Genomic DNA, 18877 nt, shown 5'->3' on the forward strand with positions numbered 1-18877 from the left:
TCTTAATTGAAATCATTATTCCCCAAGAAAACCTTAAAAGGGGGAAGCATTTTTTCTTTGGCCATTTTGCAACTTCCTTTGTCCCATTTTTGCCCCTTTTCCAAAAAAATTTACCCTTTTTTTTTTTTAGATTTTAGTTTCCTTTTACCAATAAATACCCCCTTTTCCTAAATTGGCTCATTTTTGCAAGTTGTTTTTGACGCTTTTAACCAATTTTTTTGCCACTTTTCATCCAAATAGGCTACCTTTTACCAAATAGATAACGCTTGTTTCCTTTTTTCCCGACATTTTGCCTCTTTGTCCAACTCTTTGACTATTGTTTGCCACATTTTGCTAATTTAAGTTACCTTTAGCCATTACATACGACCCATTTAAGACACTTTTCATGCCACCCGTTGCATATTTTTTGTCACTTTACTCATCGCTGTTAACTCTTCGTCAATTGGCTGGCTGTGATTGGCTTGATCACCATTCAATCAATCTAACTGGACTAATTTGTTTTCGACAATAATTCCCTCTGTAAAAAGTGAGAGGGATGATTTTTTGTTTTCATGAAAGTGCAGATGTCGTTTCCCCTACGGGTGAGACACAATCTGGTGGATGTTGTGTTACGTAACACACTAGCACACAAAACAGTTATATATATATAGTAGTTTAATTGATAGTTATACAATACAGGAATTAAACATTCAGCCAACTGATGTAATCAGTAAAGAGTCACGTGACTCTTCTACGATACATAGTTTTCCTTAAAACATAAAAAGGCATTTAAGGTACAGTGAGTGCTGATTACTTCTTTTGGCAATAAATACAAACTGTATACATTCCTATCATGGTACCGTGGTTTGTAAACATGTTAGCACCTCTATATTGCAAAGACCACAGCTAATGAAAGGTGCAGCTTGTGTAGAAAAATGTGTATAAATAAATTCCCACAAATATAAACTTTCCTGCATGATGCACGTTTCTGTAGTTTTATCTTTTCAGTCAAAAACAAATAAAACATTTAAAAAAATACACAAACATCAAAAACAGACAGAATTCCGTCACGGATTGCTTTCAAGGGCATGTGACTAAGCAGGGAACAGCAAAAAGGGGACGGCATCAGCCACTAAACGCTGCGGTATCATAATTAGCTGGTGAAAGTTCTTTATTAAAAGCATTCCACACAAAAAACACTGACAGTAAGCATTTTACCATATTAGCTTATCTGCATAATAATTCATCCAATAGAAGATGCAGCTCAGCTTTGTTGCTTCATTCCACTTCCATGGCAGACACATCGTGCTCGGTGTCGGATTTCTCGACAGGAACTTCCTGTGACTCGGGGGTATTTTGGTTGATTGAAGCAGAACCAGGTTCTGCAGACGTTGGTGTGCCTTGCTCGGGGGTTTCTGTTCTAGGTGGGACATCAGTGGGTGTCGATTTCCCTGATAAATACAAACAGTTTCTCATTAAAATCTATAAACATCTTTGGGAGAACCTAGAGTGTAAAAAAAAAAAGCCAGCTTGTGAGGTTTTTTTTTTTTTTTTTTTCTCACCTGAAGGAACATGGTTGTCTTCAGGTTCAGCAGCACCAGATGATAGTAACACTGGCTCCATTGTTGGTCTTGGTTCACGGGTGGCCTCGGGGAGTCTGGGTGCCTGAGGCCTGGTTTTTCTCGCAGGATTCAAGAAATAACAATAGGCACATCTGAAGGCTAAAAGCCAAAAAACACATGGTGGTTTATGTAAACTCAGTGATACATTCTGTGGCTGACACAGATTAATATACATGACTACGAACCAATGACAAAAAAACGGCTGGGAAGCATAAACATTTCAGATTGATGAGCGGCACTACTTAGCATATTCAATCTTGTTTGGTTTTTTGCTTACTGGAGTTGGCTGTGGCAGAGGCATTTAAGAGCCATTTGATATACTATGTTGCCAAATGCTAGAGGGCAAATGAAAGCACGGTGTTTGATGGGGGCTGACAAACAGTGTTGGGAACCTCCAAGTCTTACCGATGTATTCAAATTCTTCTTTTAATGCCATGCCGTTATGGGACAAACACTGCTGACATACGAGAGCGTATCTGAGAAAAAAACAAGAGACAATATTGTTAAGATGACGTGTAGCATGAAAAGTGAGACACAATGTGCAGGAATATGGTTTAACAAAGGTGACGGCTCTCTCTCAACTGGTCGGACCATCACCTCTTCAAACAAACCATGACCAAAATTAAGGAAAGTTTTTAATTTCAACAAGCAGTTAAAAAAAAACTAAATTATATATCATTGTTTATCACAAAAAACTATTTATTCAGTCTGGCTTTTATGTAGTGCTTTATGATTTTTAGGGTTCTTGATTTTTAGTGTTTCTTTAATTTTAAAAATTGTTTCCTTCCTTTTTTTTTTCTTCACCATCATAATTATTTCTGTCTTTATTAATTTACTTCTGTGTGCATTAGTCTTATAATTTTTTCCTTTTGTCAATCACATAAGCAAACTTCTGTGAAACACTTTGATCTACAATTTAATTTACAATTGATCTACAATTTAATTTGTGTATATATATATATATATATATATATATATATATATATATATATATATATATATATATATATAAATAAAGCTTGATTGATTGATTAGTAGCTGTAAAAATACATTTGGCACATTTTTTATTTTTGTGTCTTTTACAGATAAACTTCCTTTGTTAACATTATTTCCAGCCAAGAATGAATTAGTTTAAAAAAAATATATCAGAATTTTCAATTCAAAAATAAAATAAAATTGTACATTATCAGGATTTCTGAAAATAACATAACAGTTTACCACTGCTAGCAAAAATATGCAGCTGGCACTATATTTTTTTTAAAAACCTGCATTGTTGGTGTATATATTAAAAGGCTCTAATCTCAAAATGCTACTTTAATCATTGTAAATGCTCAAAGACCTTCTGAAAGCAGGTTTGCGACCCACCAGTTGAGAAGCCCTGTCATAGAGGATACATGTACCTGTTTTGAGGCCCAGCGCCTACTAGATACTCAAGGACTCGGTCAAAAGCCCCTCTTTCTCTGGGCAGCACTGGTCTGGACAGATGTGGGCCTGGGGGGTGCATCCCTGTTAAAGCACAACATCAACGCTGGTTAGACACAGTCTGCAGAATCTAACATTAACCCCAATAACCCACGGCTGCTGACAGGAACATCTCTGAAGTGATTTGCTGTGTGAACTGGGATGAATTCCACTAAAACTTGCCCCATTTCCTTAACGACTCACCACTGGCCCCCACTTCCAACGCACATCTCAAATCCCTGCTGCGTGGGTGAGCAGTAATTAATATAATCCAACATCAAGAGCAATCATAGGAAGATGACTGGTCATTTCAGCGAGGCTTGGCACAGTCCGAGCATCCCGCTGCTTATTAATTTACCAACATATGGAAACTCTGTGGTGACTCTTTGTATGAAATTGCTTTTCACTTTCAATTTAGAACCGGAGCAGGTGATAACATCAAGTCATGTAAACCATTTGTGAGGTGCTCCCAGTGCCAAAGGCAATTTCAATAAACATCAAAAGACATTTAGAGAGAGATTCCACCACCATTGCCCAGAGAACAAACGCAGGTCTGGTTAATTAATCATAGTTAATGTGATGCTGCATCGCGCATACCTCGCAGTTGGCATCCGACGCTGCAATTACAGCAGGCAGCTCACTCAAGTCCGAAAGCATATTAAAAAAAGATACTATTTGCACTTATTTACATGTTTTTCCATTTAGTGGCCAGAGTCCTGAAATAATTAATACTGAAAATCTCATCTGTCCTCACGCCACACATGTCCTCCAAATGCAAGAACAGATCTATAAAAAGTTTAAATTCCAATTATCAGAGGTGTAAAAAGTACTGATATATCCTACTCAAGTAGAAGTACTGTTACTTGATTGAAATTTTACTCAAGTACAAGTAAGTCATACATAAGGTTGATTACTGTAAAGTGAGAGTGAGATGTGAAGTTGTAGGTGTGAGGCTTAACTATAATGGTGGTGGCTGTGGGCAGAGGGAAGGAGTGAGTGGTAATACCTGAAACAGGTATTTGGGATCAACTTGTCTAAAGTTAAGCCCACGACAAGTTTTATCCCACAGTCCAAGGCATGCTAGTGCATCGTAGACCCATGTATGTGCAAGATACTGCCACTGTAAACCCAAGCGCTGCCCTGGACTCGATGAAGCAGCCAGAATAGCAGAAAGACCGGGGGCCAGGGAGCCCAGGCAACCCCCCCGGCCGAGCAGCCCCTCAGATGCCCCCAAGACACCAAGCCGAGAGGCAGCCACCGCCCCCCACATACACACCCGAGAAAGCACCTAGAAGCCGAGGAGCCGGCGCACTCCGCCACCGCCCCAACCCCAAGGCCCCCTACCGACCCAGCCCCCCAAATTTTTGTATTTGCATTTACAGTAACGTGAGTACTTGTAAAACTTGTAATTACTTTCACCTCTGCCAAGTAGGTAACCAGATAAAATCTTCAAAACCAGCTAAAGATGCAGATTTGGTCAGCCTCCAAAAGCAACATTAGACACACAACTTTATAACCTGGTAGAGAAAAGCTGTTTCAAACTTACATTCCTACAATTAGCGTTTTCAAATACTCTATAATACAGCACAACTTTGCTGACAACACAAACCCTATAGCTTTGTGCTACTGGGAACAGTGAGCCAGGGAAGAGGAAATCACACCTTAATCGACCACATTATGATCTGGGCCCCCTGTGTGCAGGTAACTCACCGACTCCTGGAACAGGTGTTCCAGAGGTCACGGGCTTCCTTATCAAGCTCTGCTGAGCAGCAATGGCTGACAGGCTTCTCTCTGGGGGTCCACCAGGAGCAGAGTGGGAGGATCGTCCTGGATAGGTGGGCCCCGAGGCAAGAGGAGGGCGGGCGGCGGCAGCAGCAGCGCTTGCAGGACTCATCATTGCCGGGGGGATCTGTGAGTTGACATTGCGCTGGCGAAGCTCTAACACAGAAAACATTGCAGGATATTTAACAATAGGAGAAGAAGAAGAATATACGTGAAAGTGTGTGAAAGTCAAAACAACTTCTTGCCACCTTGTCCTGGTTTCGGAGTGAGATGAGGTCTGATTGGAGTGGATTCAATTTCCTTTAAACAGGAGATAATATACATGATCAGCTCTATAGAAAAATTATTTATGAAAAGTACTTATCCACAGTTGTTCAACTCACTGTTGTTCGTTTGGAGTTGGGATCAAACCTCTCCAGGATAATTTTGGCGTTTCTATAAGTTTCAGTTTCCATAACTTCTTCAAGCTGTAAAACAAAAGCAAACACATTTACCAAACAGTGTGTAATGTGGTTTGTTGTGTGTTTAAATTGTTTAAACCAGGGTTCTCACACCTTTTTCACAACAATTATTCAAAACTTTTCCCGAATTGTTTACCAAATTTTCAGGACTAAGATCATTTTTGCACAAGCACTTTCACTTTGAAGCTCAACATCTTTGGGGTTTAACATGTTTCAAACATTAAAATAAAATACGCTACATAGCCAAAACAGTTCAAATATTCCATGCCCTTTCAAGACTGGAAAATCATTTATTCAAATTCCATGCCTTTTGTAGGAATTCCATAACCGTGGGGACCCTGTTAAACAAAAATCAAAAGCAGTATGATTTGTGTTGTACTTAAATTCTCTGAGGTAGCCCACCTTTATGAAACTTCCAGATACACGTTAGCAATAAAAGGGCAACATGTACTTTCATTTTCAAACAAAGATAATGAGTAAATGCTTATGTGTAACATCAAGAATAATTACATTCACTACTTCGATAATGAAGAGGGTGAAAATCCATCAGGCCTAATTATTGAAAGTTATTAAACTTGACAGAGGATGACAAGCAATTTCTCGGATTTATCTCTTTCCCACTCTAAATGCAATTAATTAAAGTGACATTAAGAGAGTCTGTATAAGAGGCTTCAATAACTGTACTGTTTAAAGTCCAACGAACCTCATAGATTGTTGAGTTGAGAAGTTCAAGATAATATTACATTATTTCAAAGACAAACACATTCATTTAAAATCAGGAAGTAATTCATGACTTGTTTCCTGGATGTTGGTTATGTTTTGGTTTTACACCCGCGATTTGATGTATTAAGCTAAATAGAACAGTAATATTTTACAAATAAATATTACTCTTCCAAAAAAAAAAAAACCTTTAGCTTCAACTATTATCAATAAATGTGACCTGTATTCCAAAAAAATTGCCCTATGGGTGTATTTTTTTTAAAGTTAGGGAACAACATTGCTGTTAAGTCACAAGATATGAGTCGGTACGGTTCTAACAACTGTTTTCACAGGCTTATGATAGCAACCACATCACATGCAAGACAGGCGGCTTTTGTTAGTCTAAGTCTAAAGTCATCTTAGATCATTATTTATTCGTGGAATTACTTAATATTTTTATCAATGGAATTACCGGTACTTGTTTTCTCTAACCGCAGTAAAACTGAGGGAAATCTCTAAATCGTCACTGTAAATGAGAACTGGTTCTCAGTGACCAACCAAAAAAACTAAGGATTTTATTTTTATTTTTTTAATTCTTATCAACTACTATTTGAGTAATATTTTACTGGGTACTTGTAGATTATTATATCTGATTGGAAAATTGTGCCACTATGTTAGCCAAAATCCAAATGTAACCTTGGCTGCATTGAAATATCCAAAATAGCTTCTTGATTTTTGAAAAATAATGCAAACGCATATTAACCTTTATTGTTATTTTAAAACAAAACATGCTAAACAGCCTTTTTGTTCTTATACTCATCAGAATTGTATCTTGCATTATTTCAATGAAGCATATCTTCTATATTTTGTTTCAAGGTCAGTTATACAACAAAGACAAAAAGTAGCAGCAAAACACACTTACTATCTTCCTTTTTCTGGCTTTAAGATCTTCCAACTTTTCATCTAGAAATAAAGAAAACAATTATATTTTTTTCATTTTAAACATTAAAAACATTTTGATGCAAATTATGTACCAATGCAAAAGGCCACTTACTGTTCTTTTCAATTCTTCTAGTGAAAATAATTATGAGCAGTTTTCGAATCGCCCAAACTCTGAAAGCAAAGAAGGAAACGGGTGTTAAATAGTAGAACAGTTGCAGTTCTGCGTAAACAAAATCTACTTATCTTTCTGTGTACTTACAAAAAGGGAAAGATTATGAAAAAAAGAGAGATGATGAAGCGTCCCATTGGCTGCTTGGGGAGGAACCAAAAATACACAACCATGAAAGTGATCAAGTAGAGAAGGGACGAATGCATCAGCAGCCGTCCGACCCATTGCTTCAACTGCCTTTGATACTTCTGGTTGTACTCATTTAGAATCTGAACGTCCTGGGAGAGAAAAAAAAAAAACCACAACAAGAATACATTAATAAAAAGTTAGGATTAAAGTACTTTGTTGTCCTTATTAAAGTACCAATAATGTAATGATCAAAAAAGTGAAGGGAGAGATTGCTGACATGGTCGCTGACAATGCTGTACACCAGTAGTTTTCAGGTGGTAAAATGGGATTTTGAAAACCACAGAAATTGGTTAAAAGTTGCAAATTAGAGTGGCCTAACAAAGACAGAAAAAGTGGTCAAAACAGATCAAAGTGTCAATATTGGACCAATTAATAAGAACAGTTAGTTTAAACTGGCAAATAATGGGCATGACAAATTCTTAATGTGGTTAAATTAGCAAAAAAGCTTAAATTATAGTGAAAATAAGTTAAAAGTGACAAAAATGGGTCAATATTATGTGACATTTGGTGGGAAAAGTGCAGAAAATGTCTTGAAATAATATATGGCAAGAAAAAGTGATGAAAATAGGTCATAATAGGGCAAGTTTGGTGTAGTTGCAGAATGAAGAATGAAGTTACATTGGCTCAAATTGTTAAAAAAATAATATTAGTTTCTTAAAGGTATCCGGAAACACCCTCCCAGTCTCTCGCGACCCCAGTGGAAAACCAGTTAGAAACACTTTTACTTTCATCACCCAATTCCAACCGTTATCTCGACAACAATTATTTGATTTATTGAGGTTGAATGCAGCTTATGGACAAAACATTTCTCCAGCTTTTGAAATTGATGCGAAAATATTCAGTATAAATATGCTCTAAAGTAACAAATCAACCATAATATAAAGTTATAAGAAACCGAAAGAAAAAACAAATATGTTAAATAGATTTCAGAAAATGTGTCCACGCCCTTTTTGGTAAACATCCAATTCCGTGCTGAGTAAAGTAAGCGCTCCCTGCCCTCTATTCACATGCTGTGGAGGAGTCATATTTTCAGTCAGATGCAACAAGCGGCCAACTTATTTTGGGATGCAAGCTTAACACCAAAAGCATCACATCACAGACTATTACAAGAGTCTTGGTAAACAATGGCATTTAGTAAATATTTCCAAATATAGCCTCACTCAATGACACTAGATTTAAAACCAATTTGAAAAAGGTTATGAGTACACTTATAAATCAATACAATAACTCATTATTCTAACTTATCTCGCACTAGTATATAACAGCAGCCCTGATTTACAGTAGTGTTGACTAGCTAACCTAAAAATAGCTGTTGGGGAGAATAGGACCCTCTCTAGGTCAAAGTGGATCCACAGTGGCCACGTTTACATTGGAGCATTAATTCCTCTTTAAAGCAGAATAAAAGTTAATTCCTCTTTAACCTGACCATGTAAACACTTAATTCCTAATTAAACTTAAATCTGAATTAAGTGGCTGGTTTATTCCAATTTTCATTCCAAATTAGATAATTCCTCTATCAAGTAAACACTTAACTTGCTTCATTCCCAGCTTTAAGTTAATTTCGGTCGTTCTGCGCTGGCGCGACTTGCAGCAATGACGCGATGGTGACAACATTATCCAAGATGGCGGCGGCGGCCCGGACAAGAGCAGACACTATTGAATAAGAGCCTTAAAAGACATGGATATAATGAAAAGAGTGGATGGAAGGAGGCATAAACATGCAGACTTTCACACGGACTTATTAAACACATGGACCTCGGTAAACGGAACAGGCTTGCTGGCACTAGAAGTAAATGCGATAAATCCGATAGATATGATACGTCACGTTCGCTCCCATCCAATCAGAACCCTTCCCAACCCCCAGACCTAAAGCGGAATGAAATAAAGCCGAATAAACCGCTTTTCCATGTAAACCTCAATTTGGGAATTACTATTTCCATGTAAACACGAAGCAGAACACTTTAAACCCAAATGATTTAATTCAGAATAACTAATTCCAAATTAAAAAAACATCATGTAACCGTGGCCAGTGTAGATCACTGAGTGCTACTCACATGTTCACCTTTAAAGGTGTACCATGCATGCATCATAATAGCAAATCTAACACAAACACCCTCTTCTTATTTCTGCACAACTTCAATGCCAGCTGACAACTTCTTGACATGTAGACATCATATGGCCTCTCCTGCAAGGACAGGAGCTGAAAATAGCCTAGCACTAGCTTTGCTATGGAGGAACAGTAAAGCCACGTCACTCAGTCAGCAACTTAGCAAACAACATATGCTGTTCACTTTACTTCTGCAAAAACGGTTATGGTTTCCAGTGTTGCTGTAGGGCACAAAGTGCAGGAAATACAGCAATGTTACATGACTGCGAAACACGTAGTAACTTATCATAGTGTACACATCACAAACAGCAAACAATGCAAACACAAAAAGCACACAAGACTTGAATTGGGTATATTTAAAAAAAATGCTGTTTTTGGTGGATGCATTTTTTTGTTTTCTTTTTAAACTCAAAAAGCACAATTTTAAGTAATAAATACCTTGTCAATCCCTTCCAGAATCTCCACAGTGGATGGTTTTGACTGCAAAACAAACATTAAAATCAGATACACAGAGAAAATATTCAGTCGCTGAAACAATCATGTGCTGACGTGCAAACAACTAAAAAAAAAAAAAAAAAAAAAACCAACATTTTGCCAACTATATATCCTCAATCAAGGCTTTGCATGTCACTAAAAATTGCAATGTTGAAGTAAACAAACTAGAACTGATCCTTCATACAGCTTTAAGTGGGTTAATATATTAAGTTTTTTTAACTGATGGTATTTAGTAGAAAACTGTGAGAAAAATGTGAGTTTATGAGCAGAAATACGAACCCTCCACCATGAGATCTGGGCTCCCATGCTGATGAAGAGGGAGTGCCGAGTAAAGTTGTCACGATTTACAGCAGAACCTGTGGATAACAGTGATGGTCAGCACACAGTCAAAGCATTTAAAGGGGACGTCAAACACTTTGACACGTGGATCGATTTGGTGTAATTGCTAATAAAGCATTCATGTTTTTCATTGTTATTTTGGTGTTTTGGGGTTGGACGTACACCGTCAACAAAGCACACCTAGAATGGTGCAGGGTAATAATAATGATATATCCACCCATTCATGTGTCAGCCAAGATGGCAGAAGAGTGTTGAGTTTAAAAGGGGTATACGTGAAAAATAAATGATAATTTAAAATAAAGGGAAATAGATGCTTTTCATAATATATTTTAAAAAAAGATTCCAATTTCACTTCCCCTTTAAAATTGGGACAACATGCAACGAATTAAATCCAAAAATCACAAAACTCTTCTAATGACAAAGCTGTTTGTAGTTTAACATTAAATAATGTGGCACAAAACACTTGTTTTTTTAATCATGACATATTTCTAGTGACTAAAAACTGTTTAGTTCTAGGAAAAAACAGATTAATTGTAGAAATTTCATGAAGTCACAAGGAAACATATGAAATAAAAATATCTAGATGAAATTGAAAATGAGATTCACTTTGTTTTACTGTACATTGTATGATAACATAAGGGATATTTTTTTTTTTTTTTTTTTTTTTTTTAAATGTCTTCAATTTATGTTGAATTTTTTTGGTTAGGTGATTACAAAAAACTTTTTGTAAGGACAGAACATATTATTCAAGATTGAACTGTGCCAGGAGTCTGCAACTTTGAAATGTTAATGTAAACCACTGCAACTGAACTTTCTGGTGTCTTATAAGCCCATGAGGGTTGGGCACATTGCATGCATGACATGAATTAAGTCAATCAATCATATAAATTAAAAATTTGAGAAAGAAATAGAAATTCTAATACAATATCATTTTTTTTTATTTATTTATTTTTGTGTAGCCTAAACATGTTACACTTTCTAATAGTTTCACCTGAAATTCAAAACATCAAACTACTGTGAATACTGCATTAGGCTGTAAAAGAACTAACATTATATTGGCTTATTTCAGGGTTTTCTACTCTGCTATATAAAGTGTTACAAGGAAGTGAAGTGGAAACAACACGGTTTCTATACTTTAACATCCACATGGAAGTATATTTGTCATTTTGCTGACAAAGTACACCCTGAAATGCCCCATGATTATTAACTATTTCAAGAGGATGACGATGACATAAAGAAAACATGGTTCTGCAAAAAGTTGAAAGGGCAAATAGAACAAATTTGAGGAGCAGATATAAACTCTCTTATCTCTTTATCGACTGATAAGTTAACCTAAAGTTTGCCACAAACTGCAATTTACAGGGCTTAAATGATTAGCTGCCAAAGCGAACCTCTTGCTGGCAGATACTACAGCACACTTCCAGAGATCGTACGGAGTCAATGCAATCAAGAGTCAAAGCCACAAAATGCAGACTTGTGCAATAACTAATCTAATCTATACAAAACGCAAACAATGTTAGTAGAACTGGGGCAGCAGACACTAGTAAACTAAACACACATCTATACTAACACAGAGCTGGAGCAGTTTGTACTACAGTTATTCTTGGTCAAACAGAAGCATTCACTAGTATTTAAAGCTTACCAGGCTGTAGCAGACCTCAAAGTTTGTTTCAAGTCGATTTGACAGGTGTCAGATATACAGTTTGTCCGACTGCACAGGGAAAAATGTTGTTGGTGTTGCTTTTCCACGTTGCAGTTGGCAGTCAACCCTTCAAAAATACCTTCTTAACCTCACCTACGTCCACACTGTTCAATATCAGCGACGCTGTAACACCGGCTAAAGTTAGGGGAGGTGCTAGCTAATGAAGCTGACAGTTCGCTAACAAAACGCGAATAAAGCTAGCTGAGGAAGGTAAAGTTTCCCAAAGTTGAAAGAAAAATCGAACATATCGTAACTTCAAAGAGCGCTGAGTGCATGAATTCGAAGGAGTTTAACTTCAAAGGAGAGAAGTAGAACGTGTGACGTGGCAGGCTACGTAAACCGCGTGGCTCAAGATCTGCGAAGGGGGCGTGGCCAAGGAAGACCTACAGGGCTGATCTGAGAGCTGAATGAGGCCCACTGCATTTACAATCAAAATAGACCTGCTGTGTGTGTGTGTGTGTGTGTGTGTGTGTGTGTGTGTGTGTGTGTGTGTGTGTGTGTGTGTGTGTGTGTGTGTGTGTGTGTGTGTGTGTGTGTTAACTGTTTAATGATTGATTGATAAAAGATTTAAGTAATACCTTTTACATTGAACTACTCAAGACATTTTAAATAAATAAATAAATAAAAGATAACTAACCAGAAGCAGAATCTTAAAATATTAAAAAAAATTTAAATGACAGAATTAATATGTTAAGATTAAATATTGCACACAAATTCACACCAAGATAAGATTACACTTATTTGTCTGTGATATGTGATATAGTTGGCTGTGTACCAGCATTACAAATGTACATTAAAAAAAGGCATTAGAAAAAGTGACAAATAAAAGTACATTTATACAAAATATGTTTCCTCTTAATTGCCTATGAGCAACTAAAAATTATGTTTACGACACACTTGCACCTGAGTGAGGAGGAACTCTAAAAGGGGTAAAGGGTTCTCGGCAGTACAGGACAAAGAATGATGAAAAATGGCATTATAGAATAGAATAGAATCCTTTATTGTCATTGCACAAGAACAATGAAATTGCACATGCCCCTCCCAACAACATTCAACTACACTGTCAAGGATTCAAGCCAAACAGACACAATCATCATAAAAAACAACATAAGTTACAGTAAAAGCCCGTCTGAATAAAAAGTTAATCAGTAAAACTGTTCATCAATGTAAAAGTGCATGTATATAAAAAGTGCATCAGTATTGGTTATTAGTTGAACTGCTGGTGTAATGTGTGGCTACTACTGTGACGTGGTGTGATTTGGAGGAAACATCTCATTGTGCCACCCTATAAAGATAAGAGTGAACAGAGGGAGTAGATGTGTCCCTTCAAGTGTGACAAAACTATTTGAATTGCTAAGTTAAGTCTCGACAAAAGTTGGTTTTGAAGGCCCAGACATACCAGTGCGTCCACAACAGATATGCATGTATGATCCACTATTGAAGATCGGTGTGCTGCCCAGGATCCACAAGATCAACCATAGGTTGGCCCCAAGGGAACCAAAGGAACCCAGAACCACCCCTACAGTCTGTAACCCACTTTTGGGTCTTGATTCATGACTTCAGAGCCTCTGCAATACAACACCAGTTACAAGGATTTATGTATTGTGGATGTGCTGGCAAAAAAATCTAAAGATTCTTTCCAAGATAACCATAATCTCTGAGGAGGTTTACCAGCATTTAGCTAGCACAAATAATAAAGGCAACAGAAGGCCACAAAACCAAAACCACGTAATATAATTGAGGTCTACATAAAGTGGAGTAACTGTGAATTGACGGAATGGTAGCCAACACTCAACAAGTGCTGGTTCGCCTCTTTATATATAGCAAATCAGAAGTTGTCAACTCTTGTCTTACTGTATGTGTTTTCACGCTTTCACGATTTTATGCTTCAGGTGGATCTGAGGCTCCAGTTTATGGGTGATAATACTGACCTCTTAGATTAAAAACACATTGAGAGCTTTCTTATATTTTCTCTTTATCACCCAACTGGTTTTGGTAATGTTCTGTTACCAACTGGAAAACATTTGAACTGCATGGTATTTAGCATGAAAGTATAATCCTATGTTCCCGTTCAGTGGTATAATATTACTGTCTGTGTGAAGTTTGCATGTTCTCCCCATTCTTGCATGCATGGTTATTGACCAGGCACTTCTGCAATCAAAAACCTGGACTAAAGAGTCGATTGAAGTCTCTAAATTGCTCATAGGAGCAAATTAGTGTGTGTGTGCTTGTTGGTGTATATACAGTATGTTTGTGGCCCTGAGACTGAAGTGGCCTGTATGGGGTGTTCACCCATTGTGAGTTGGAGATAGACCCCAGCAGACCCCTGTGGCCCCGAGTGCAGGAAGAAGTGGGTAAAGAAAATGGAAGGTTGGATTTGAACATATTCCAGTTTTACAACACTATGTAGGCCTATATCTAAGTTGCCCGAGTGAATATTAGAATGCTATCTGTTTCTCTATTTATTCATTAATTTGAATCAAAGAGTCAAGCCAGTTGAATGACCAAGACAAGCATTTGTGGCCGCAATATACATATTGCTTTTTATTTTCAGGGTTTACCATGAAGAAGCTGGTTGCAAAGAATGGCCCTAGGATGCTAAACAGGATGACTGCATGGGTTTGGATGGATGGATGGATGGATGGATGGATGGGGTATATTCTGTAAAAAGTCTACATTACTCACACTTTCATGTCTCAATGTCACTTAAGGCTTCTAGACCCTTTGATTGTTTGTAAACATTGTGACGTATTTTGTTGGGTGGGGCTTAGCCTGTTGGCAAAACCACAATTGTCTTTGTTTTTTCTAAGCACGAGTGTCTGCTGGAATTGTATAAAACTTTAATTTACATCCACTAACGTTTTTCCTCTTATTCTGGCGCCCAAACACACAACAAGACGACATTCTAAAGCTGTAACATTACTAGCTTCCACAGTCTTTGGCCAGCGGCGTTTCCTGTTTTTGCCTCCAGCCATGTCACTCATGATGTAGGCCATTAAGGGGTCTATACTATATAATAAATACTCAAATAAGACTGTAAAATATTTTTAGGGAACTGGATTTTGTTTTAATAATTTGAAAAATTATGAATGGCCTATGTGAAAAATTCATAACCCAACACTGATTTTTTTTTTTTGTGTGTGTGTATTTGCACCTTCCAGCTAAGTGAGCTCAATCAAATACAGTGCTAGCTTTTGCCAGTTTCTGAAAGTAACTCTAAAATTGTTGGTCATTCAGGTGGATTAATTGGGGAAAATTGAGTGCAGCCATACAGTGCAGAAATCTCCTCTTTAAACCATGATGGCCCCCAGTCCCTCTGTGTGCATGTTCTCATCGAGCAAGCTTGGTTATCACGCTTAAGTCTTCATTTAGCCACGGGGTGTGTGTCTGTTGGGATAGAAGTGGAAAAAAAAGTGTTGGTAGGTAGCTGTCATGCATTTAAAGAAATAAATTAAAAAAAACCAGATGATGTATATGTCAACAAAATAATTAGGACTAAATAACCTGCCACACAGTCATCTGATTGCACACAGGGAGTATATGGGACAAGGTTGGGACAAGGTTGCTAACGGAGGATGGAGAAAACCAACGTCTCTACATTAAATTGGACCTTTTTGCTTTGAAAGTTAAGTAAACTCTAATCATAATATCACAAAGAACAAGTTTATATTATATTGTTCAATATGAAGGATTTTTTAAGAAATAAAGTTGAACATAATATTTTTATTTATTTATTTTTTGCATGGTAAGAAGTCCTCACCTCTACTATGCAATAGCAATAGATACATCTAAATAAAAAAGTATATATATAAACAATGAAACATAAGTGTTTATTATTATTAGGCGTAGGCTCCAGGTTCTCTACACAGGTATTAAAATTAATCTTACTCACTTCTGGTATATTTGATGTTCAGTGTTGTTCTGGTAAAGAAGTGAAAAAAAAAAATAGGTGTTCTATTTGAAGTGTTCTCTGTGCTATAAAGACGGTTGTGTTTTGAGTGAGTTGTTTAATTCAGCCTTCAACATACATATGTGTTTCATCTGTAAACAATTGTGGAACGTCTGTTTATGTACAAAAAAAAAAAGCTTTGCCGGGACAAACTTTAATGTATAATACCACCTTAACCACACCCAGAGAGAGCCAAGGACCTCTAAAAAGAATAACACTAAAACCAATATAAGCAATTTTCAAAAAGTAATTGAGAACACGTTTCAATACATATGCATGAAAAAGGATTTTCCAAATGACCGGCTCATACGCTGCTGTAATTGATTGAGGGGCTGACCTGCTGTATTAAATGTTATCTAAGAACCATCAAAATGCGCAAAATTGCAAATTGCCCAGCTTGTATCTGAATTAATACCTCATTCATCATCATTATGAGTTGATAAGTTAATTTAACCATTTCATTCTGTCTTAATGAGCTATAGTTGAATTAATGTCATGTAATGTATGAAAGTAACATTTGAACAGAGGCAATGATTTGAGACAAACAGAGCAGAGACCGCTTTAGAAGCATAATGGTAGCATAAATCTCATCCAGCTGCAGCACATGTTGGTGAACCGTCTGAGCCGAGTGTAAAAATAAAGAAATTAAAAATGTAATGCTTTGATAAAGTTTTAAAAGGTACTGGTATTTGTGATCTATGGTGCCAATCAACAAAATGGGGACCTTGGAAAGCCATTCCTGCTTTTAAATGGGCCCAGGCTCCAAATTAGTCACTTCACGGCCTTATATAGAAATTTAGAATCTATAATAACCTTTTATACGGTTCTTGAGATCTTTCATGAGATCTTTATCATTTTTTTTCTTCTTTTCTTTTAATGATACATTATAGCTAGCTGATGATTCAGATTTCCCAAATTTGATTCATTTCGCAAGGGCCCGATTTGGATTTTATATTTGGTTTGGAATATTTCAGTTCCCGTACCAATTATACTTGAATATAGAAGAGATACTCAGAGAGCTAATGCTGTAAATATAAGAAACTATATCTGTAACTTGATACGGTATTAAAAATATTAATGTTTACATTACGAATTGAGCCCACAGCACTCCATCACACACAGTAGAAAAGAAGTATTAAACAATTGATTTTAGCATTTTATGAATCGATAACAGGCCGTTCAATGGAAAATCGATTTAAATCATTTCATCAATTTTATTCAAACCAGCCCTAATTCCTATATGTTTGCATTTCTTTTACATTTTTTTTCTTTCTTCCTGTGAAACAATAAATAGACAATTTTGACTAAGTCATAGTTTTAGTCAAAATTTGGTCACCAGGACTAGAAAGTTATAGTCCAATAAATGACATTAAGATTTTAGTTGACTAGTTGGACTTAAATACAATTTAGTTTTGGTTGAAATTTCATCATCAGGACTATTTCAGTTATAGTCTAGCTTTAGTCATTTAAATTACATTAAGATTTTAGTCGACTAAATCTACAGATAATAATTATAGTAATAATTCATCAATTTTATATAGCGCTTTTTTGGACACTCAAAGACGCTTTACAGAATCAAGGGATTATTCTGGTGGTGGCGAGCTACTATTGTAGCCACAGCTGCCCTGGGTTAGTAGATAGTAGACTAAAATATACAGCATGAGTTTATCCTTTAATTTTCTCTTTATATTAACATATTTTGATATAATTTTCCTTCACATAGAGTATTTTAGTTAGTCATATTTAGTTTAAAAAAAAGTTGCCAGCGAAAATTGTGACGAATTTTTTTTTTTTTTTTTTATCAACAAAATTAACACTATGTTTGCTGTGGGGTGCACAAGGGGTGCATCACATTTATATTATACTTTTATGGTGATTTGTTATTTCATATTCTAGGTTTTAACTAGATTTATTGCAGTAGTAGCCGATTAAGTTTATATTTTATTGCTGTAAAAAAAAAAAAAAAAATTGCACCATAGTGTGTTGTAAATAGAAAGCATTTTTAAAAATTTTTGTTGATTTTAGTTTTAATTTTTTTTTTTTATATATATATATATTTTTAAATGGGGTAAACGTTTAGGAAGCCCTAAAGTACGAATACTGCATGTTTTGGACCTCCTTGGCCTGTCACTCTTGGGCTCAGCAGCCCTATGCACTCTCAGTCCTGGTTCCGCCTTAAATGTGTTTTGGCCCCACTTGCTCCCTGTAGCTTAGGGTGTTTTTTTTTTTTTTTTTTTGTGTCCTCCTGCAGCAGCTGTCACCCTGCATTACTCGCAGTCAGCTAAATGAAACATTATTCTAAACATATGCATCGTAATCAGTCCGGTCACACTTACAAGAGCACGCGTTAATAAGGCAATCAATCACTCTGGAACAAGCAAGTTGTTCTGTAACAGCTCATAAACAGTGTGTAATGAAGAATTGGAGGTTAGCATGACACGGCGCTGATCAGATAATCAATGTCAAAGATGCGATGAATGTCAGTAAAAGCACTTTTCATGTCGTTTCTATAAAATTCTCAATTTACAACAAGCAGTTCAATTACCCTGAAAATACAGTCAATTAAATGGGGGTGGGGTGATTGGACAGTATAGGGGTAGGATCATCGATCTTTGCATTTCTATCTCGCTGGTGGACATTTAATTTGGATTTTCTATTAGCACCGAAATAAAGAAAATATAAACTATATTAAACAAGGCGAGGATTTATTTTCTTGTCAAAAACCATTCAGTGGAAGGTGACAGACAGTCTTCTTGCATTATGATGAATTCTTTCTTCTGTCCTGCACATTGGATACAAAACTAATCGTGTTATGGTGGGCAGTGTTTTTCTGGCCTCTGTCTTTTCATTTTTACACCTCCATCTATCTCAATGCATTTTGTTGTATGGGTTACAACCCTCGCTTTGGTAAAGAGCAAGGGGAAACCAGGTGATACATCACAACCATATTTGCTCCCCTAATCCTGCTTCTTTAATAGGGG

The 18877-nt window shown here is 36.6% G+C and overlaps 1 protein-coding gene across 1 annotated transcript; it reads right to left on the reverse strand.

Moving 5' to 3' along the window:
• Positions 1-772: 772 nt before the first annotated feature.
• Positions 773-12285, reverse strand: lnpa (limb and neural patterns a). The gene is made up of 13 exons (XM_028436014.1): positions 11888-12285; positions 10186-10262; positions 9850-9891; positions 7206-7393; positions 7059-7117; positions 6927-6967; positions 5228-5311; positions 5093-5144; positions 4773-5000; positions 3002-3107; positions 2007-2077; positions 1542-1700; positions 773-1430 (listed from the first exon to the last, which is right to left on the reverse strand). Exons 2-13 carry the CDS (start codon positions 10210-10212, stop codon positions 1258-1260), a joined length of 1230 nt encoding a protein of 409 aa, XP_028291815.1. The 5' UTR covers positions 10213-10262; positions 11888-12285; the 3' UTR covers positions 773-1257.
• Between the last annotated feature and the right edge of the window lie 6592 nt (positions 12286-18877).

The sequence above is a fragment of the Gouania willdenowi genome, chromosome 21 (assembly GCF_900634775.1).
Source record: "Gouania willdenowi chromosome 21, fGouWil2.1, whole genome shotgun sequence".
Lineage (NCBI taxonomy): Eukaryota > Metazoa > Chordata > Actinopteri > Blenniiformes > Gobiesocidae > Gouania > Gouania willdenowi.